This window comes from Symphodus melops (assembly GCF_947650265.1).
Source record: "Symphodus melops genome assembly, chromosome: 14".
NCBI lineage: Eukaryota > Metazoa > Chordata > Actinopteri > Labriformes > Labridae > Symphodus > Symphodus melops.
In genome coordinates this window covers 10,278,602-10,301,200 of record NC_136704.1, presented here as the reverse complement: position 1 = coordinate 10,301,200, position 22,599 = coordinate 10,278,602, and the positions used below count along the sequence as shown (strand labels likewise).

The 22,599-nt window shown below is 37.5% G+C and overlaps 1 protein-coding gene across 1 annotated transcript; it reads right to left on the bottom strand.

Annotated features, from left to right (window-relative positions):
- Nucleotides 1-763: 763 nt before the first annotated feature.
- pde1ca (phosphodiesterase 1C, calmodulin-dependent a) lies at nucleotides 764-21,237 on the bottom strand. The gene is made up of 17 exons (XM_079361810.1): nucleotides 20,780-21,237; nucleotides 17,324-17,374; nucleotides 14,991-15,150; nucleotides 13,662-13,775; nucleotides 12,383-12,562; nucleotides 11,449-11,515; nucleotides 9,361-9,477; nucleotides 8,006-8,146; nucleotides 6,980-7,080; nucleotides 6,757-6,882; nucleotides 5,941-6,042; nucleotides 5,648-5,768; nucleotides 4,915-4,996; nucleotides 3,692-3,812; nucleotides 2,222-2,385; nucleotides 1,340-1,633; nucleotides 764-1,145 (listed from the first exon to the last, which is right to left on the bottom strand). Exons 1-17 carry the CDS (start codon nucleotides 20,862-20,864, stop codon nucleotides 985-987), a joined length of 2,187 nt encoding a protein of 728 aa, XP_079217936.1. The 5' UTR covers nucleotides 20,865-21,237; the 3' UTR covers nucleotides 764-984.
- Between the last annotated feature and the right edge of the window lie 1,362 nt (nucleotides 21,238-22,599).

Sequence of the window (22,599 nt, the reverse complement as noted above, 5' to 3'; positions counted from 1 at the left end):
ATAATAAACAGAGACACTCCCCACTAAAAGGGCCCAATCAGTTGCCAGGTACCAACCAAGAAACGTACTGTGAGGCCACAGCTAACCACCACATGATTGAGCATCTTCAAACAATATAACATTCACAAAATACACTAATCAGTGGGACAAGTTTTTTAAACTCTGTATTTGTCAATAACGCAAAAATGGCTTACTCCTTGTCTTCTGGTAAAAAGATAGAGGGGTGAAGAAGTGCTTCTTTAATTTGATTAAATTCTAAATTTTTTTATGAAAGGAGAGAATAACTAACTTGTTTCTGATTACTGTTCATTTCTCCACATTTCTGAAAATACTATTAACGCCAGACAGTGTGCAGTCCAGCAGGTTCCTACATCTCAGCCTTTTACTCCTCTTGAAAGTAAAGAAGAATCAAACAACCTGACTACAAACCTGGCAACTCAGCAAACACTGATCAATAAATAAAATACATTTGTTCAGATGATGTACACTGAAAAGTTGAAAAGGTCTGCCTTGTCAGCTCTAAACATAACACATAGACAAAAACCCACTATGGCATTGAGCAAAAAACATTAGTAAGATTATACCAAACACTTCAATATACCAGCAGGACTGCAAAAGAGAACAGGCAGAAATAAACAGGGAAGCTTATAAATACAGAGTTTAACCCTCAAACTATATATCTGTGAATCAATTATCTCAGGACCTTGAATAAATCACAACATAAATTTAACAATAGTTAAAAAAGATTTTCTGCACAACAAAATATAAATAGACATATACTTCGACATAAAAGAAGACATGAAAGAGCTGAGCGTCTTTATGCATTGGCTGGGTAAATTTAGAGACATTACGATGAGACAGTGACAGAGAATTACATTGAAACTAAATATTAGCTGAAATGCTATGCTTTAATATGCAACTATAAAACAAAAAGTCAAACAGCCATATGATATCTCATGGTGTGACACAGTCTATACTTTAGGGTCACTTCCGACGTCGCAGGGAGATGCGCTGAAGTCTTCTGGCTTTACCCCTAGCATCAATGGGCCGCATTTTGGTGACCTTTGACCTGACCAACCTGTAGGAGCTGGCACAGTAGCTGGGTCTCTTGCAGTACTGGATCAGAGGGCAGTCTGGCAGAGGGTCTGTAAAGGCGTTAAGATCTAAGTTAGGATGAAGTTGAACTATGAGACAGTGTTTTACAGTGCTTCTGACATGTGCTGGAGAAAAGCAAAGTCACATTATTGAAAATACTGGACAATCAAAATACCTATCATTACACAATTCATGTGCAGTAATTGAGGAATAAACTCAAAGGAAAGCATTGTGGGGGAAGTACCATTCTGCTGCTGCGTCTCTGTGTGGTCCTCGTCCTTCTTCTTGTCTCCATTATTTTTACTCGATTCTGACAGTGTGTCTGCAGCCATTCTCGAATCTCCTTTTTCTTCTGTAGGTTGTAATTCCTCCTTTGGTGTTATGTTCTCCATGTGCTCTTGGTCCTCCACATCTGTTTTTATCTCCTCCTGTCTTGTTTTGGACATGTCAACATTCCTGTCAGACTCTTTCTCCACCTCTGTCTGATTGTCGTCCTTGCGAGCCTCCCCTGCCTCGTCCTGAGCATTCTCCTTCAGGTCTACCAGCAAACACAGATAAAAACCAACATGCCATTAGAAAAGCACATACATTGATGTAAGTAAATAATATAGATAATCTTGGCTAATTTGATGCTGATTTAATAAGATCAATCCAAGTAAGGCACACAGAAAAGGAACTGGGGGTAAAGGGGCCTGGATTTCATTTAACAAGGAAGCAAATGTATTAAAAGTAGCCTGTGTATATAGCCTGATGTGCCTAAGATAATTTGCTCACTATAAAAACAACTAATTGCCAAGCGGAAACCTCTGGCGTTAAAACATGAAGCCAATGTGGAAAAGCAAAGTCCTAAAGATTTATAAAGGAAATCATAAAGGTGGACAGTATGAAAATAATGGTAATATTGTCCAGTGCGGTTAAAAAGAGGAAGAGACACAATATCAAAGCAGAGTTTTGTCTTAAAAGAGCTTTTGTAAATATAGATAGATATATTACAAAAGTCTAGACCTGCTCTTTTTGTAAAAGTGTCCTAAGATTACATTTGTGGTGCTATACAATTAAAGATTGAGTGATCGAATGATTAATTGACTTATTTTACGGAGAGATTTTACCAAGTTAGTGCGCCCACCTTTGGCTGCCTGTGCCTTCCAAGTATCCCTGTTGTGGCGAATCTCTTCGTTCCACGTGACCTTGAAGCTCTTGAAGTCCACTGAGGCCAAAGAGCAGCAGCCCTCTGAGCCTGTGCTCTTCACACTGGAGTTCTTTCCATCGCTGCCATTAATACTGATGTCACTGAGACAGCACAGACGTGTGTAAAGTACAAAAACATCACATTCACTTAATCTTTATACAGTATTCATAGATTTAGCTTGAGAACTGAATGGTGGAGGTAAAAAACCCCCCTGAATATTCAAACGGAGCTTCATGTACATGTGTTGTTTGATAACACAATAAAATGTCCTCAACAGAATAATGTGTTTTGAAGGTCATACATTATACTCTTTTTCATTAAGTTTCAGTATTTCAGCCCTGCTCAGAACAACCTATGTCTGCGTCTGTGTCTGACCACGCCCCAAAGTCAGAGGGCCGAACAAACACATATCTGTGGGATTGTCACCCACCTGGGGGAGGAGTTACTGCCCTTTGTGATGTCACAAAGCGGATTGTTTTGCAGCAATATGTGACTATTGAATATTTTTGCAAATATGCAAACAAATTCTAGTTTTTCTAGCTGGTATGTTAAAAACAAACAAACAAAGAAGCACATACTGTATGTTTCATGTTATCAAGGAACAATGATTTTTATTTCTTCTATAATCATGAAGGTCTTTGTTATGTCTCAAAGTATAGGACTTTGTGTATTTTAGTATTATTATTATTAATATTATTTTAGAATGTATTATTCTCCCCTGAGATAAAAAAAAAACACTCTTGATGATCTTTGTGTGCCACAGTTCCAGTCCCAGCTCTGACATCTGGCCTCTCACCTCCCAGACTATAAAGGAATCATCTTGCCATATCTTTATATCTCTGAGCTGTGATTTTGTTGCACGAGAGTCTTAAAAAAAGGTATGATAACAAATACAGGTCTGGGTTTACATTTCAAAGGTCCTTTGAGACACGTAAACATTCTCTGACATAATAGGTGTCCTCTATCTCCTTCTGCTTTCTTGTGCTCGACTCTTTACTCCAGTTTCATCTAAGCGTCTTTCATATCCCAAAAAGACGATGTAGAATATTGTGATGAGCACACACAGCAAGTTATCTCCTTGAATGAAACTTATTACACAATATAAAAATATAGTTGTTTTATTCCAAAAGACAGTATTCAGAAAGGAGCTATGGATTGTCTTTCCTGGTCTGATATTCGGGCTGTCATCTGTGATTATTTCTAATTTCATCAACATTAGTTGAAGTTACCCAAATACAATCATGGCAGGATCATGTTGTGGCTACAGATTTAAAAGGAAATATAAACACAATATTAAATGTGCCAAAAGGAAATAATTTGTTTTCAAGATGCAATCAGCATTATCTGATAAATGAAATATTGCTGTCCAAAGTCTCCTGCAGGTTATAAGGGTCTCATTTGTGTTACCTGGAGCGCCTGAATCCAGCTAGTCCAGAGCGAGACGCCTCATCAACAAGCGGTGTCACAATCTTCTCAGTCATTTCTGTCAACACTGTAAAAGTTGGCTCCACGATGAAGTCAATGAATCCTGCAAGGCACCGCAATTAGCATGTTAAATTAACATGCATTTTTTGGATTCTAATTGTTCTTGTATGTGCAAGATGTTTTCAGGCTGAATCCGTCATATAAGAAGAGAACGCAGTGTGGGTTTAGCATGCACTGTTTCAAAGGAAGAGTTTTCATTACAAGTTTGTTTTCATTACAAGTTTGTTTTCATTACAAGTTTGATTAACATCCCTGTAAGTAACACTACATTCTCAATTATATCGAGTTAGTTCACTTTCTCTGTTCAATAATACACTGTCATGGATCAGCCACGGCTTCCACTTTCAACTGAAAAAAATAAATAAAATTGAGTCAGGACTTGAGTTTGGTCCTTTTTTGGGTTGCTGAGAGTCCATGTCTTTTGCATGCAAACAAAAAAAAAAAAATTAATTAGTAATTGCTTTTCTGTTCTGTGACCCAGGATTGGTCTATGTTTATAATTTCTCTGTGTTTTATCTCTGTAACTTGAGATTCTGAAACTGAAAAAGGTTTTCTTGAATAATAATTAAAAGAAACTGTTCTGTTCTTCTGTTCTCACTAACACTACACACACAGCTCTAAAAACACAGGGACCTTTGCTCATCTTGTACAGTTTGTCTCTCACATACAGGTTTACTGACGTTACTACTTGTATGTACGCATCTTTTCTTTCCACCAACCAGAGTGCATTCAAGTCTTGAATTACAGCTTGCAGAACGTGATCAGGTTTAATCACTTAATATACAGTACATTATTAATGTAAATTTATGTAAGCATAAAGGAACTCAATATATGCCACATTTAAATCAGTATGGTTTGGGTTGTATTAGTTTAATGGTCATATAATTAAATATGTAAACAAGAACTTGAGGATCACCTTTACAGAGACAACAGGATTCTCTATCACAGACCTCCTACCTGTGCTGGAAAATCATATAAACCTGTCCAAGGGAACCTGTTGGACAAGCTCTCATTTGATAATTGCATACACAAACATTATGAGGAGTTTATAAATAAAAGAAATTAAAATAATCTGTTGAGATGAAAAGACTTAAAATCAACCCGACAGTCGTCGATTCCATTTTGAAGCAGAATTTTGACCTTACCGATCTGGGACTGGGCCACCATGGTGGATTTGCGGTCGCAGAGAGGGGAGAAAGGTAGACCAAGCTCTGCTTCTTTATCACCCTGAGAACACATTCAATGTTACGAGGTAGTTTCAAATGAGAATCTTCTGGAGAGGTTGACTTGCAAAAAACAATCCTAATGGTGGAAGCTTTAAACAAACGATTTCTCTTTCTGTGCGTTTTGCTTACTGGACCTTTTACATTCTTGAACATACATACACTGTTACCCTTCCACTATATGTTGACAAGCACCTGACACCTGAATGGACAACTTTGTAAATGAAATGGTCATTGGAGAGGACTGGTGAGAAATTGAAGAATGTCGAGGAAGTTGTTTTTGACTGCGCACGCTCCTGACAGCCTTAAATTTTTGAGAACTACCCGTGTAGGGGATTATTTTTTAATACTAATATCCGTTTATATGTGTCGACCAGGTAATCAAGCACAGGTAAGACTACTGAGAAACAGCTGACGACAATAAGGGACATTAAAACTGGATGGAAACCCACAGACACATACATGACACACAGAGGGGTAAAAATAATTAATAAAACAAGAAAAAATCTAAACTCTGAAGGTATACAAAAATATTAAACTAAACAAGACCGAATCATAACACTGTAATGTCCAGTTAGTTGGTTATCTCACATTGTTTTAACAGCCCCACAGCCTACAGTCAGGCAGGAAGCAGGAGGAGATATTTGGTGACTACCTGTCTGAAGAACTCCTCCAGAAGAGATGAGGTCCAGGAGTGATGAAGCGGCCAGCGTTTGGCCGGGTGGCTGATATCAGCAGTGTGAAGCAGAAGAGATAAGGCCTTTGGTTTGTCAATCCTGCAAACACATTCCAGTCAACTGTCAATGACACAACACGCTGTTGTCCAAATGTTTAAGGAAAGTAATATATAAGGAATTTTTTATTAAAAAATATTCTTTATTTTTAAATGTAAAAAATAAAAATGTAATAAAAACTTTAACTGGGTCAGAATTTGATTGCACCACTGACGTTTCAGGCTGCTGCAGGAGGCTTTTCATGGCTTTGATCTGCTGAAAGTGGCAAGACATGTCAGTGGCCAAAACCATCTCCACCACCAGAGCTCGCAGATCTCTAAAAGAGAGTGAAACCACAGGGATTAATTGACTATTTTATGGATTCTCTCTCGATTTTTCTGAATGACAAAATCAACTTGGTCATTTCTTATTTTCAACTAGAGAAATTATCAAGTCTAAATGTCAAAGTTTAATTTTACTTTGCACCTTACACCAGGCCCTAAATTTTAAGCTTTAATGTAGATATTTCATCGTTCTTTTAATAAATCCCAGTATGTTCTGTATTTAGCATGAGACAGCCACCTAAACACTGTGTAATCTTTGTATTAAATGTAACTACATGTAGTGAAGAACCTTACAAGTACATCTTTAACTAGTTATTTGGTGTCCTTGGGTTATTTCAGTGTTACGCAAGGCAGCATATAAAGCAGCAATGTATCATACTCATTGTTAAGGGTTACAGTAGGTCAAAGGTCAAGACTAGTCATTCAAGATTATTAATGTAGATTTGAAATAGAGAGATATAAGGTCTGATATTAAACTCAGCATAGCATGGTGATAGACTGAACATCTGGGCCTGGTTTGTCAAAATGACAATTTCTAAGGATCCCATTAACTGACTCACTTTTATCCTTTTTTTGTTTTCAAATAAAAACTCGATCTCCTTGGGTATACATTGTCTTTTTTTGATTTCAAGATTTTATTCAATCAAGAGCTTTAATCCTGTTGCAATAATTTGAAACAAACAGGCCATGGAGCTTGTCGTCCTCACCTCCAGTCATCTTTAGACAGATTAGAGAAGATGTTCATGTCATCATCTTGAAGGAGACGATAGGCAGCGCTCACGTGGTGGTTCTCTAGAACAGCTCGGTCGTTGTACAACATGGCTGTGTCGGACCTGCAAATGCCACACAGCTACAATGATTACGCAGTTTATCTACTTAAGAAAATTCATAAGGCTTTAAATGAAACGCATAATCCTGGATTTAAATTACCTGGTCTGAATGTGAAAGTTATTGGTGGTCCCCGTATGTTCGAAGTCATGGATGGCAGCTGCAAAGATGATCGCAAAGATCTCAAGCTCATTTAGCCAGTGCTGTGAAAAGGAAGATGAGACTGACTTGAGGTTTCTTTTTTTAGGGAGAGAGTAAAAAGAAAAATTAAAAAAAAAAAATTTAAGTTTGGATTTACTACAACATTAAGGGCAACAACTCTTTCAAACAAGGTTCACCAGTTATGAAAAGGAAAAAAAGAAATTTATAGACAGTTTGAAAAGATACTATTTACAACTGTATAAAGATGCTAAAACGTTTTGAGAATATTTTGTACAGAAAAAAAAACCTTTGGGCCACAACAGGCCGACCATGCGTGTGATTATGTGTTTATATGACTAAAATAAATCAACTTTTAGGGGACCGCTTAGGAGATCTGCATTATTCATCAGCAATAAAAATGTTCAGTAGCATTTCACATTTTTGTGCCTGTGGTAGCTTTTAAAAAAACAACGTTGCCAATAGCACCAACATGTTTTTGCTGTTTGTAACAATTGGTTGGGTAACTTACAACCCACTGCTGACTGTGTGGGCATAGACACAAACATTTCAAACGCCTCAAGCAGAATCAGCTACCACAAGGAGACAAATAGATTTATGTGAAATCGTTCTACAAGAATTTATACAGTTTTATTAACCTCTTGTAATTGTATTGTCTCAAATCATAGTGTGGCAACAAAGTGAAAAAAAGTTGCTTCTCTAACCTGATGGTTAGGTTAATATTCTTAATTCTGGTTAACCCTGCAATATTTTAGTTCAATTTCCTATGAAGTTTAAACCTGATAATGTACAATCTAGTTTCCCAACAACAACACAAATGTGTAAATACTGCAAGGAACTGATGAATGAAACAAACACAACACACAACTAACATGATGCTGCATGTACCGTTAGGCTACAATAAGAAGCTCAAGAATCCAAAAACATGTTACAGCATTGGTTTGCCCCCTTTCACAACCCAAAACTTACCACCATGCCAGTCTTGAGAAGCAGGTAATGGATGGTCTGTGTGACATCAGCTGCATGCATTAGGTTGTGGTAGGGATTCTTGTGTTTACTGTAACCCACCTCCAATGAGTCCACAAAAGAGATGAGAGCAGAAACAGGGACCTAGAATAACAGTTACAAAACAACGACAAAGTCTGTGTAGGTTAATGGTCACATACACCAGGATGACTTACCTTTATTAAAAGGACAGCTTGAGAGAGATAGGAAAGGGAGAGAGTGGGGACAGACACGCAATAGAGTGAGGCCCATAAGATGAACCTGCAACCAGTGCAATAAGGGATTGTAGTCTCTGTAGGCTCCTGCTTAACCAGTTGAGCAAAAACCAGCGCCCCAAGATCTTTTTAATTCTATTCTGTTTTTTTTGTCTTCAACAAAACGTTACACATGTACCATCGAGCTGCGGGACCACTTAAACAAAGATGGTTTGGACAAAGACTAGGGATGGAATCATGCTTCATAATACAATCAAAAGTCAAAACAAATATGGGCAATTTAAATCGAAGAGGCGGAATATAATATTGTAATACTTGTTTTTAACCAGCAGAGGGTGCTTTCTGCTTTTGGCAGTAGTGGAAGAAGAGAGGCATACATGAGCGAATAAATGTTTTTCTGAATGTGTCTCGTTTCAAAGCAGGAGTGTTTATATTAAAATAATGCAAGAGACTGGTGAATGACACATGGTACAGCTAACATAAGCTGCATTTAAAAGAAAACAATATTAAACATAAATAACACATGATTGACAACCTCCCTTTACACAAACAAGAGAAATTACTCTGTGCAGCAGTGGTTTGTGGGCTAATGATTAACAATTTAGAGCCAAAATACAGTATTGTGTTATCATATGACCCGCTCATTCAAAACCTTGAATGACCGATGACATTAGTTGACACAAATAAGCAGTTACGAAAAGTCAGTGTCTTTCTAAAGCTTTCTGTGCTTCAATGCCAGAAACAGGCTGCATTTTTAAAGTCCTTTGTTCTGGAAAAAAATGCATAGTTTTATTAGCAATTCAGCTTCAAAATTAAAGCTTAATATATAAATGAAGAAAATAAGAAAAAAATATTATTTGTGATTTTATTGTCAAAGAACTTAAATACAAGTATTTTTTTATTAATAGATTGACTTTAGTGTCATTTCAAATGAGATGCATCACAAACCATATTGTGTTAGAGTTTACAGTGACAAGTATTGACAGTTGAGTATATCACCACATCCCTTACACATTTTGTCTGTACTTGCTAATGAAGCCTATCGTTACATGAATTAAGGGCAATTTATTTACTGACTCACAAACGATGGTATTTTTTTCATACCTTGAAACGATTGATCAAGTCGTATCTTGTCAGGAGTTCATAGAAGACGAATTTCAGAGCATGGTCTCCACTCGCATCGTTCAGTGCAAACACGTCAAAGGACCAAGTGTCCACATGCTGAAACAGACACAAACAAACAAGCCTGGTAAACATGTTTCTTTTTTACAAACTTTTAGTAATTAAATTAGTTCATGCACAAAACAAAATTAAGAGGTGGACGTTGAGGGACGTCACGATATGACTGTATGATAAATACAGTCATATCGTAACGTACCTCAATGTCCACCTCTTAATTTTGTTTTCTAGACCCTCAATCTGGACAGTCTTTTAAAAATAATTATGGTGAAGGTGTATAAAACTCTTGGAATTCAGACTGTAAGGAAGACATTGGATACTGCTCTTAAAAACCCCTCTCTCTGTTATCCACTTATTCTTAGCTTCAGATAGGCTGCAGCTGAGAGTTTTATGACGTCCTGTTGGGAGGCACATCCAAGCCACAGGGGCGTCTCCTGTAACTCTCCTGTGGGGGAACTAAACTGAGAGTTACAATTGAGTTCTTTGACACTTCACCTCCAAATAAACAGCAGACAGATTCTTTTAGTTAACCATGAACAACCTTTGAGATGAACACATCTTTAAGATGAGCACGTCAATTGACTGGGAAAAGGTCAGAAGACCTTCTTTCTGTGAATTAATTAAGATTGACAAAAATCTCTGAGAAGGAACCTCGTGTTTGGACCTGGAAATCTTCAAGAAGCCATAAAACTGACAAAGAGACTTTTAGGTTTATCAAACGAGAAGACTTTAATTTGTGTATCAAATAAATGTCCAATTAATTTCTGGTTTTCATATCTATGTTTGTCAGGTTAAAAGGGACAGTTTGATAAGATTTGTGTTTTCAAACAATCTATGACCCAAGTTAAGTAAGAATTGTTTAAAAGTTAGTTCTTGGATTTAAACTGAACATCTTCCTCCCATCTTGTGCTCAGTATTATCTGACACACACAACTTGTAAACATGTATTTTAACTCTGTATAATTATACTGCATGTTATCATGTATAGAGGGTAACATTATCTTTTCTATGATCTATGATGCATTTCCTCTGATTAATTGATTAACAGTGTACTTTGAATTACAGATTTCAAGAATATTTTCCTGAATGTCCAGAGATGACTCTCGCAATGTCTAAACTCAGAATGCTCATATTTAGTTAAATATGGTGACTTCATGTGTTTCATTTATTTTTATTGTTCTTTGAGTTTAGTTATAAGTAATTCAACTCTTGAGCTGTTGGATCCTTGTCTCACTATGGGTGGAGCAAAGCCCCCCTCCTTTCTGCCTGCTACAAAGGATGAGACGAGAGGAGTTGAGTTGAGTTCTGTCTAAGTTTTTGTTGAGGTGTGTTGTGTCTTGTTTGAGTCTTCTTTGTTTTCCTAATCTTTCTGATTCTCAGGAAGGTCATCTGCTCGTCTGATCACTTCTCTCAAGATATCAGTCTTTTGTGCTTTTATTTTTATGCCACACGTAACGTAACACCACAAACGTAAGATCCTGTCACAGCTTTGACCTCGAGAGAGAAAACGCGAGGAAGTTGTCGACACAGTCACTCCGAGTCGAGTATTTATTGATACCAGATTCTCTAATCACATCATTTTTCTGATCACATTTTTCTCTCAATCATAGCCAACCGCTTGTCGTTTCATTTGTTACTTTTATACCTCTATAACGCCACCATAAAATTAAATCAAAACCATACTAAGATCAATATCGTTTATAATCATAATCAATACAATCTTTTTATATTTTTCTGCATTGTTCACTATTTTTATAATAAATTCACACTTAATCATTTAGAACCTTGTCTGTGTTGTTTACTAAAGTGCAACTGGAGAATTCAATCTTTTGATTATAAAACTGATTAATTAATAATTTTCTTCCGTGAAACAGGAAGATAGTGCCCTGAGGAAAATATTAATATCTTAATCAATTAAAAATGCTACAAAACTTTTCTATAAGATAGAACGCGTCTTGTCGGTATTTGCTCATTAATCTTTTACAATCATAAACAGATGAGGCACTTTCATACCTTGAGTACAGTGATGACATTGGGGGGATAACTGAGACCAGCCATGTTTGAAGTTCTTCTGTACATCCTGTAACAGAGATGCAACACATACAAACACTCAGATCACAATACTACATCAAATCATTCTTTGTATACAGAGTTGTACACGTTCTAGCACACAATGTTTTAGCATTGAGTCATGTTTGTAAACAATTATAAAATAATAAGACAACACAGAAATCTTCCATCAAGAAATCCAAACTCACTATTTCCTTTCTCTTGTTTCTACATTAAATATCATCATGGTTAACAAGGGAAAATATTTACCCCTAATATTTAACAAAAGTGCTCCAGAACAGCACTAAGCAGAGCTAAAATGTTGCTTTGTTTTGATCAGGGGCGATTACAGGGTCCGATGGCAAGACAAAGACTCATTCACACTTAATGAACGCGGAGTTAATTAGTATTTTCCGTTTTCTTTTTACTCACAGACAGAATATTCCTCTTCTTAATTTGCCTTCATTGACACAATTTGGTTAGCATTAGCATTGAGAGTGAATGCTATCAGATGGGGCCCCCTTTAGGAGGGTTTCCTACTGCCATTGCAAAATGTGCAGATTTTGAGACCCTGCTTTGGTTTAAAGTTTGCCTGCCGTTTGGAGCCCCCTGCTGGTCTGGGGCCATAAGCAGTTGCCTTGCCTGTTGAGTTGCAGCGCCTCTGGTTTTGATAAAACACCTTTGGCTGTAATTGAAAATGTAGTCAAAATCACCAAATACAAATTGTTATGTAAATGTGATTTTACTCCTGATTGATGTTAACATAAACTCCAATTAAATACACCATGACTTCCTAATGTTGAGCAAACTATAACAATAAAGCTCCACCAGGGGAAACAATTGAACAAAACAAGACCAACAACAAGCCAGAGGGAAAAGACTGCTTCAATAAGCAAACCTTTCCACAAAGATGCCCGCCTGCACTGCATGGACGATGCTGCGGAAGCGTGGTTTGTCTTCATTACGGCGCATCAGACCTCTCTGCCGGGTGAAAGTGGACGCCAGCCAATCACGGACCTCCGATGGCACAGAGTCTGACTGGATATCACTCAGCTCATCCTCCGGCTCCACCAGCCGTCTGCAGACATAAAAACATAGAGTTAAAAAATGAATCCAATTAAGAATATGTACAGTTACTGTTTAAAAAAACACATGAGCTCTTTGTCACACTTTCGCTGATTGATTTCTATCTAGTCAAGGTAAAGCTGAGAGGGGTATTCTCAGGGTCTTGGATAATGGTTTATTGACTGTACTTATAGCTCTGTTCTAGCTGCTTTTTAAGACTCTTTTAAACCTAATAGCACATTTACTTTCTCTCAGACACATTTTACCATGATGCCAAGGGCTGCTTACAAAGTGCAAATCTGTCTATTCACACACTGATGGCAGCTCTCGGGAGTTCAGTTTCTTACCCAAGAATACTAAGACATGTAAACTGCCGAAGTCAGAGATTTAAACAGCAAAGAACAGATAAGAGGACGGCCCACTGAGCCACAAACGCCCAGTGACACCTGTGAGCTAGTTCAGACATGCACCGAGCTGCCCTGAGTTTCACACTTGACATGCAACATTCTCCACTCGCACCTGACGAACACGTCATCTCACCTTAGCAGTGTGATTATTAAGCTGCAAGATTTCCCCTCTGCTGTGTCCTTACCAGCGCTGTCCAACACCATGTGCTCTTTATACTTTCCACCCCAACACCACTGAAGTATCCGCCAGCAGGCGTTTGAATCCAGTTTGAGATATTATCTCATCACTCATGAAACTTCTGCACGTGAAACAATCTGCGAGGAGTGGTGCTGTCAGTGGCTACAAGTCAACTAAAACAATGTTTTGCTGCTGCAATAAACATTTTAAGCTTTAAAGCACGAGCAGTAAAGTTGGACAAGCAGAACAGTAGGACTTGCTTAAAATGTTTTTACTTCCTGGGTCTATCCACAAGCCCTTAACTTAAGCACTGCCGGGGTGCCCTTGAGCAAGCCATCGAATTCCCCCCCACCATCAGTCCGCCTGCCGGGGGCAGCTCTGACGTCTCTATCAGTGCATTTCCAGTGCATGTTCAGAGTGTAAACACCTAATTTTTCCCTTGGTGATCAATACAATAACATAATAAGAATAAATGTTTGATACAGGATTTGATTCAGTAAAAGTAGAATTAGACTGAAGCTCCTTACCTTGTTTCCTCAATATATAAAGATTCAAGGACGGAGGCAGCATACTCCAGGTTTTTCTTAAGCTCCCCCACAGATGCTTCTCCCCTCTCCAGCTGCTTAACAAGACATCGCAACCTGCAACACATCACCAATTCAACCTCAGCATCACAACTTCATTTTGGCTGACATGCTTGATGATGGGAGTCGATTCAGACTTCAGCCTTGGGGAGAAAAACAAAGCAGGAGATCTTAAAATAAAACCAACTCATCCTAGAACATGTGTCATTATACTCTTTTTCTATATCTCAAAGACATGGACATCAATTCACCATTCCTTTCAGTTCATGCAGCTGGAGAGGCTTTTCCATGAGGGGATGTAAAAACAGTGCCACAGAGTTTACTGCTGGACAACAGTCCTCTGCCCAGTGCTTACAGTTCACCAACAAGCTGTGATTTAATGGTTTCCACGTTTCCAGATTCACAATTTCTAATGCCATGAAAAGTCTTGGTTACAGGCTGACAAAGATCTCTATCTGGCCCAAGAACAACAAGAGATCTGAATTACTTCTGAAACCAGAAGATCCTTGAAAGGTTGAAAGTTGAACTAAAATGTCTCTGTTTCCAACAGGACATCGTTATATGTGACCTTTTTGATTGACTATTGTGATTGTTACAGGCTGTGGTGTTTGTATTGTTGTCCTGTTGTCTTTCCGATCCCTCTTTTTTTCTGGGGGTCTAAAGATTGGTGCTCTGCCCATCTTATTTGGGCTCAACTGGCTGTAGTTAAGCAATCAGGTCCTGTAAGAGCAGGAGAGATGACTGCAGGGTGGGCAGTTTTGTGTACCGGACTAGTGTGTTGAAAGCATGACATTTTTCTCCTTAAAAAGAGGTGTACTTGAACTGACTGAGACTGGGCAGTATTTGTTTTGATTGTTCATTTTAGTTTCATAGCAAGAAACCGCCTGCCTCAGTCTGAGACGCTCACTCTCTGTTAGTTTTGTTAATCTGTTTTGGATACATTTCTAGTCTTATCATTCCTGGTTTTTGCATCCCCAAGCAATCCTCTGCAATAATTCAATTCATCTCCTGTAAACTAAATCATGTATGATTATCTAAGACTGGCCTTGTTATCTGCATATTCAGTTTTTATTGATCAGCCTGCTCAATACTAAAATAAAAATCATATTTGATCTTTTTCATAATAATTTTGTCTTTGTCTTTTTGTTTGCAAGTTGCTCCAATCTCATTCATCAAGTTGTTGTCATTGAGTTGAATACAGTGTTCAATCTGCAAATAGTATTCAGAAATTATACAGTATATGTACATTTTATCTCAGTGTGCTTGTATGACCTGATAGCAGTCTTCTCCATGGCGTCAGGGGCATCAGGAAATGGCATCTCATCAGCCAGGATCTCTTCGGTACTGCGTGGATCGAACAGAATCCCTTTGTGTTCACTGACGCCAGCATGGGCCGTGACAAACGTGCACAATGCATTTTGGGACCGAGAGCCTGAACAAGAAAAAATAAAAACATCTTTAGATTTGCTTTTATGTGTATCTATTATCACGTCACATCACCACATCATTTCTTTGAATAGAGTTATCTATATTAATGTCATGCTTTCCATCACAGGGTCTTATTAACAATCTGATACCAACCAAAATAATAACCTAACATAGGAGCTCATTCAAACTGTTAAAGAGGGAAATCAGGATCACATGAGACATTTAGCACCAAGCACTGAACCTGGAACTCACTCCTTCAACCCATCCGGGACACTGCAGAGCTTACCGCCTTCAAGAGCAAACTGAAAACACGCCTTTTCCACTTTCAACTATTCATTTCTTTAAAAATTTAAATATGTACTTAAAATCTACATGTGTCCCACTTTATTCTTTCTCTACGTACACTTTTCAAATGTGTTTGTTTTTCCATGCTTGTTGACTTGTTGACGTATTTTGTGTTTTTGAGTCCATTAAAAGTGCTCTATAAGTAAAATGTATTGTTATTATGCATTCTTGCATCCCCAGACACAAAACACAAAGTCTCTCTCTCTCTCTCTCTCTCTCTCTCTCTCTCTCTCTCTCTCTCTCTCTCTCTCTCTCTCTCTCTCTCTCTCTCCATATACGGTATATATACATTTACCTCTCATTTCTTTTGTCGGCCTCATCTTCTGAACTGAATGTTGGATTGACAGAGCTAATAATGAAGGTGATAGTGGGCAGCCTCGTTCAAGACCAGCTGTGAATGAACATAAACCTGGGCAGTGATTCATGAACTGATTTATTATTGACTGAAAACTACAAAAATTCAGTCATTCATAAGGATTTAAAAAAGGAGAGCCTACTCCAAATGGTCGAAAGCTTTCATGCCTCAAACGCCTTTCGTGTCTAATGTCATAATTCACTTGATCATACTGGATTAAAGATAGGCTGATAGTTTTGATAATGGTTTGGAGACTTCTGCCTCACATGAGGCTATTTTGATTGTAATCAATTATGTCTGAGAATATTTAAGATATTTTATTATTTGATTGTCACATTTATTATGGGTCAATGATCGGAGGATGGATCCCCCCCCCCCCTTCCAGGTTTTAGTATTGCATAATAATAATATAATAATATAAATTGCTTGACACTTTGTTTCTGGTTTATAACATTACAAATTAGTGAACTGATCTGAGTCCAAAATATAGAAAAAACTCTACAAGTCATCCATGCCAAACGCCTTCTTTGGAGAAAAACACCATTTCACCTCTGATATTGTTATTTCTTTTCTTAGCTGCTCCTATTGTTCATCAGAAAGAAAGTTAAACGATAAAGGATAAACTTTATTGATCTTTATTGAATATATTATATAATATATTATAGTTGTTACAGCAGCTCAAAAACAAGAATATAAACAGCATCTTAACATAAACTGCACCTTTACAATTGACTACTGAAAAAGGGCACAGAGGGAAGTTTTTCTTTTATCAGATTCGTAAACATTTCTAAAATATATTCTGAATGTTTTATTTATCACTTATTATGATCAAATCAGAAGATCTATTCCTCAAAGCATCAGTCTTTCTTTTTCTTTCAGTTAGTCAAATGTTATCTGTTTCATTTGCTGATAGGTACAGGATCATTTATTTGGATTTTGTTTGATATCAAGCAATATTTCTCACTCATTTTTGCTGTTAGTATTTTTACGACTATTTTGAAGTGAGGCCATTTATTTTTCAATCTCCTTGTAGTTCTTGTTTCTTGACTGAAAATAAAAAAATGATACCATTATCCCTCTAATTTCAGCTTTAAATGCATCCTAAATAATATCAGTTGGAGGTAAACAGTAGGATAGATGTAATAGTCTTCATGATGTATATATCTAAATGTGAAATATGTATGTAATAAAAAAAAGTTATATATTTTCTTTTCTCTCCAGATATTAATAATATTATATTAATAAACATGTAATGGATCTGGAATGACTTCCTACTTCTTTACCTGATATGAAAATCGACTTGGCTTTTTGGACGTGTACATTAAAAGTATGATCTATGCTGGGATGCATTACTGACCACACGTCCTGTTATTATTTAGTTGCCCCCCCAAATCACAATATCGTTTGTGTTTCTGTTATATATTTTTCAGGGCAATAAAGAGAAGCAATTTGAAATGCTGAAATCTGGTGAACTCACGTGTAAAGCGAGCAAGTGGACGACGCTTGCTGTCCCCAGCCTCATTGGCAACTGTGAAGAAAAGAATAAGAATATTTTTAGTTTCACATTGGTAATGTAAGTCACATATTTTTAGGGCCTTGGGTGCACAAGTGTTCTACTTTTGTCTGATTAGATCTCTTTGATTGAATGTGTTGTGACGCAAAACCCCCATTCTCTTCCCTCTTCCTCTTTAAGTGTAATATTACATGCATATCTTAGTACTCAATTTGGTGACCTGTTAAGTAAAACCTCATGCCAACTTGACGTTGGTCAGAAGTACAACCAGTAGACTGCCTGGTTATATAAATGTAAGCTGCACTCTTTAGCATCAGTTGATGGGGATCCCAAAAATTCACCAGAAATCCTACGAGGCTTTATATGGTCAATAAAGTGACTTTGGTTTGGTCTGTAAGGCTTTATAAAGGTTATTATAGCTCCAACCATCACTGAACCAATAAAGAGAAATGATGAAATGTTACAATTTCAACTTTAAAGGAAAGTAACCAGATAGAGTAAAGAATCCATAGTGTGAGAGTTTGAGGGACAGCAACAGAGAGATAGAGAATAAGAGAGAGAGAGAAATCTGTGATTGAAGGCGCTAGTATGTCTCGAATCAGACAGAGTAGGACGAGATAAAGTGCTCCAGATTACGCTCTGTGACAGAGGCCACTTCATTAGTGATAATGACTCCCTGAGCTAAGCTCCCTAACAACTGACAACATGCACACACACACATGCACACACACACACATTTATTTGCACCAGTCAAAATGACGCACAGTAATTTCCCTTCTCTTTTGGTTTCCATAGAGACAGAAGTCTGTAAACACTTAGAAACATACACACAAAAAGTACACGGCCTTCTTTTCCACAGATACAGATTTACCTGATTCACATTCATACATACAAGAAATGTACATTTCAGCATAGTTTAATCACACTCAACATAGTTATTCCTATAGTCACATCCTTTGGTTTTATTATAGGCCTATATGACATATCGTTTTGCATTTCATATTAGTAATATAATATGGTACAATTTAAAAAAGTACATTATAGACCTGCTCTGTGTGTTTAGTGTTTCGAGATGAGACAGGAACTGGTGCTATACAAAAAATCACTGATTGACTGATCGATTGATTGATATGTGAGCTGTGCGAACTCTGACAAGCTGCTTGCTTACAGGAAGAAGAGCAGCAGGGTGGTGTAAGGAAATAATTCAAGGCAAACCAACAAACTACTACATGTGTAACATGACTTTCCAAGGTCTCATTCTAATATACTATACTACTACTACTATACTAGGTACTCTCACATCTCTTGTTGGTGCACACTCACAGTGAATTTGCTCTTTTTAATTTTTATTTTTTTTCGCTCATATTTTTATCTATCTATTACCTGTTGAATAATGCTGCTTTTATATAGTATGTAAGTGCCACCTAGGAAAAGCACGACACTTCAGTGTGTCAGCTCTGCTATGAGAATAAAGCCATTCTGATCCAGATTAATTTTGCAGCCTAAGGTATTAGCCTATTAGCAGCTCTTTGACAGAGACTTTGTAGGACTTATATTCACTTCTCTGTTTACACGATTTAAACATGTAGTTTGAGACTTGGTATATAAAACCTTGGCAGTTTCAGCAAAGGTTAAGAGAAAAGAAAACATTGTTCTGAAGTGGTTAGGTAACATGAAGGACGCCTACACAAAGCCTGGAGACCTTTTGACCATTTTGACCATAGAGTCATTCAAGTGCTCAAAACATGCACCCTGTATTTCTACTAACCTGACCCTAGGAAACAGAGGTGGGTGTAAAACTAACAGCCAACTGGAGATAACAGCCTTGTTTCCAAATACAGGGAGGAGAGGAAACAGATCATCTCTTAGTGTTACAAATATGTGTGATAAGAGTATTTATTGTAGTATGTTTTAATGAGTTGCTTTTGGTTATTTCAATTCACACTTTTGTAAGCAGATGTACTTTTAAAATGAGTTCTTATTAAAGAGTGAAAGTGATCTTAGCTGTTAACTGCTCTGCACAGCCTGAGGACTGCAGGACACATTCAGAAGGAGTGGGTTATCAATGTTGCATTTCCTGCTGTATAAATCCTGGCAGGCAGATGTTACAGAGAGGCAAGTAAACAGAGCCAGCAATGAACCAAAGGAGACATGGGCCAATGACTAATTTAACTAAGAACCAAACAAACTTTATTATTATTATTAAAGCACAGACCAAGATAAAAGTGAAAATAGACTTATGAACATTTGGCAAGAGATCAAAATGTCCTCTGAAACTAAAGGCATACCAAGCAGAGTATTTTTTTTTTTTAACATATTGTTGCTTTTAAGACCATATGCCTTTGCCTTTAAAACATATGATGACTTTCTTTGTCTAACATGATAATAGCTGTAAAGACTTAATTATTGGAAGCACAGCTGGCTCTGTGAGGGAGGCGTTGATGTTTTTAACCAGGAGATATTTTAAACATTGTCCTTTGACCCACTGATAGCCAACACATTTTGCATCTATCACAATGGACGCCATTTTACTTAAATAATTTCAACTTGAATATTATTTGGAAGGCGCCAGTCTCGTAGTGGTCAGTGCATGCTTCACATTAACCAAGGCTAAATTCCTCCAAGTAGACAGCCCATGATTTTAATCCAACCTGTGGCACCTTTCCTGCACGTCATTGCCCTCTCTCTCTATCTCGCTCTCCCTGATTTCTCTATCCAGTTTCCTATCTCTAAATGTCGACATTATATTTTTAATCCATTATATACACATCAATCCACCTATATGTCAGTGATTTTTCACTTTTTTGATGGAAAACCACAAGAATGCCGGTCTTTTTGTAAAAAGATTATCTTAAGGTCAGTTTTATATGTTGTCCTCACAGTCACTCCACACTGTTACACCATACAATTGCCACAGTGCTACAGCTGAATGTTCTGAAAATGTAGTCACTTGCTCGCTAACTTTGATGGCTCTAAACCTAAAAGGCAAAACAAAATGATCTCTGAACCAGAGAAACAAATGGTTGTTGTTATGTTAAAGTTGTCCATATTGAACTCAGCATATTTAAAAACATTTTCAGTTATGGTTTTATACTATTGGAATAAGGAAGGAACACATGTCAAACATGGAGGAAGATGTACTACAAAGCACCCACAATTCAAATACAATAAATCTCAAGCAAAGAGAACCATCTGTTCAGCCACATAATATGAGCAAGCAATATCCCTCTGACTCAAACATAAATGTGCAGGCATATACAAACATTGAGTCGCACGCGTAAACACACACACACACACACACACACACACACACACACACACACACACACACACACACACACACACACACACACACACACACACATACAGACACACACACACACACACACCTAAACCACAATACAACAAAGAGTCTCTTACCAATGGTGAAGCTAAAGCCATCAATGCTGAAAGTGGCACTCCGACACTTTTTAAATCCTTGTTTTTTAGACGTCTTTTCTGTCATTGTTGCTCTTGGTACTTACTCCTCTGCTCTCTGTCTGTTTGTGGACGAGTGTGGAGAGCACAACACTGTTTCCCAGGAGAGTAGTGAACCCAGAGGCTGTTCCCCCCAGAGTGGCTGTTACCCTGGCAGTGCTTTCAGTCTCGCTGGAAGCTGGTGGTGCAGAGGAGCTCAGGCAGTCGTATTCAGGGTAAAAGCTGGCTTCCTCCTCCGTGCTTTTCATCACTCAAGGCCACAGTGATCCTGCAGGAGGACTCACAATAGAAGCTTGCTCACTGTCTCTTTCTGCTTCTCTCATCATTTAAAGCTCGTCAGCAGCAGTTTCTCTTTCTGCTCTGTTGTCCACTATATGGCCATCCTCTCTTCTGTGCAAAAGCCTGTTCATTATTCTCCTCCTTACCCCCTCGACCTTTCTGCCTTCTTTTGACTCTCAGAAAAACACAATGTCCATCCATCCAAACATAAGTCTCCTTCTATTTTGTATGACTATATGTAAATATTGTCTGATGATCAGCAGATGGTTATGACATCACAATCTCAATCCCTTGTGGCTTTAAACGCTGTGCACTAATGGTTTAAAAAATCATAAATTCATCACAAATTTGACAAATGCAGACACAAAGTATGCAGATTACGTGAAACACACTGCTACAAAACAAATGTATACTTTACTAAGACAGCATATTTTTTAGATGGTGTAGATAATTAAACTGTAACCTCCTTAAAACAGGATACAGTTTATAACAGTACGTTACAGTATAGGAAAACTAATGCATCAGAACAAATAGTTTTTGGTCATTGCATTAAATTCTATGTTTTTATTATGAGACAATGGACGTCATGTAAGGACATCATGTACAGATTAGACTTCAACCTCCACTTTAAAAAATGAAGCGAATACAAAAGTGCAGAAAACTGCAGTTCCTCAAGTGTCCACTTGAGCCCCCGAAGTTAAAGGAAGACTGTATATATATATGTATATATATGTATATATAGTCAGAAGGCATGATTCACAGCTCAGCTCCTGATACTTGGTTGACTTAAAATTGGTTTGAGGCAGCTGTTGGATTATCATGACTGCAAACGATGGGCTTCAAAAGTGTGCTTCAGAAACCAATGCGTGACATCGATAAGACTACGTCCATGTTTATCATACAATAAGGTCTTAGCATGTAGAAACTGAAAACTATCTATCTAACTAGCGATCATTCTAAAATGCTTGACATACACACTTGTGCTGCATTGTGTACAATTTAATCATCCTTCTTCAAAGAGATGAAAATAACAGACATTTACTTTGAAACAACTCAGTTAACACAATCTTTTTAAATAAAATACGAGTAGATTCTTGTATTTAGTTATAATGCACAATGAATAAATATTGTACAAATTACTGTTACATATATCTCCTTTTTCTAATACGTATTTTTGGGATTGTTAGAGAGTCAGGACAGTGGATAGATTTGAAAATCAGGGAGAGAGAGAGAGAGAGTGGGGGATGACATTCAGGACAGGAGCAACATTGTATCCTCTGTGCATGGGGCGTGCAAACTAACTACTAGGTCACCTGCAACCCTAAAAATTCTAACTTGGAAAAAGGAGGATTTTTAAATATGAGTCTATAAAGATTATGTTTTTTCTACATGCAAACTCCCCTTTTTTAAAAACTCAAACATGAAGTAGTTTGAATAACTGCAGTATAGTAAGTTTTAGTTTTTAGTAATTTAGTACAACACTT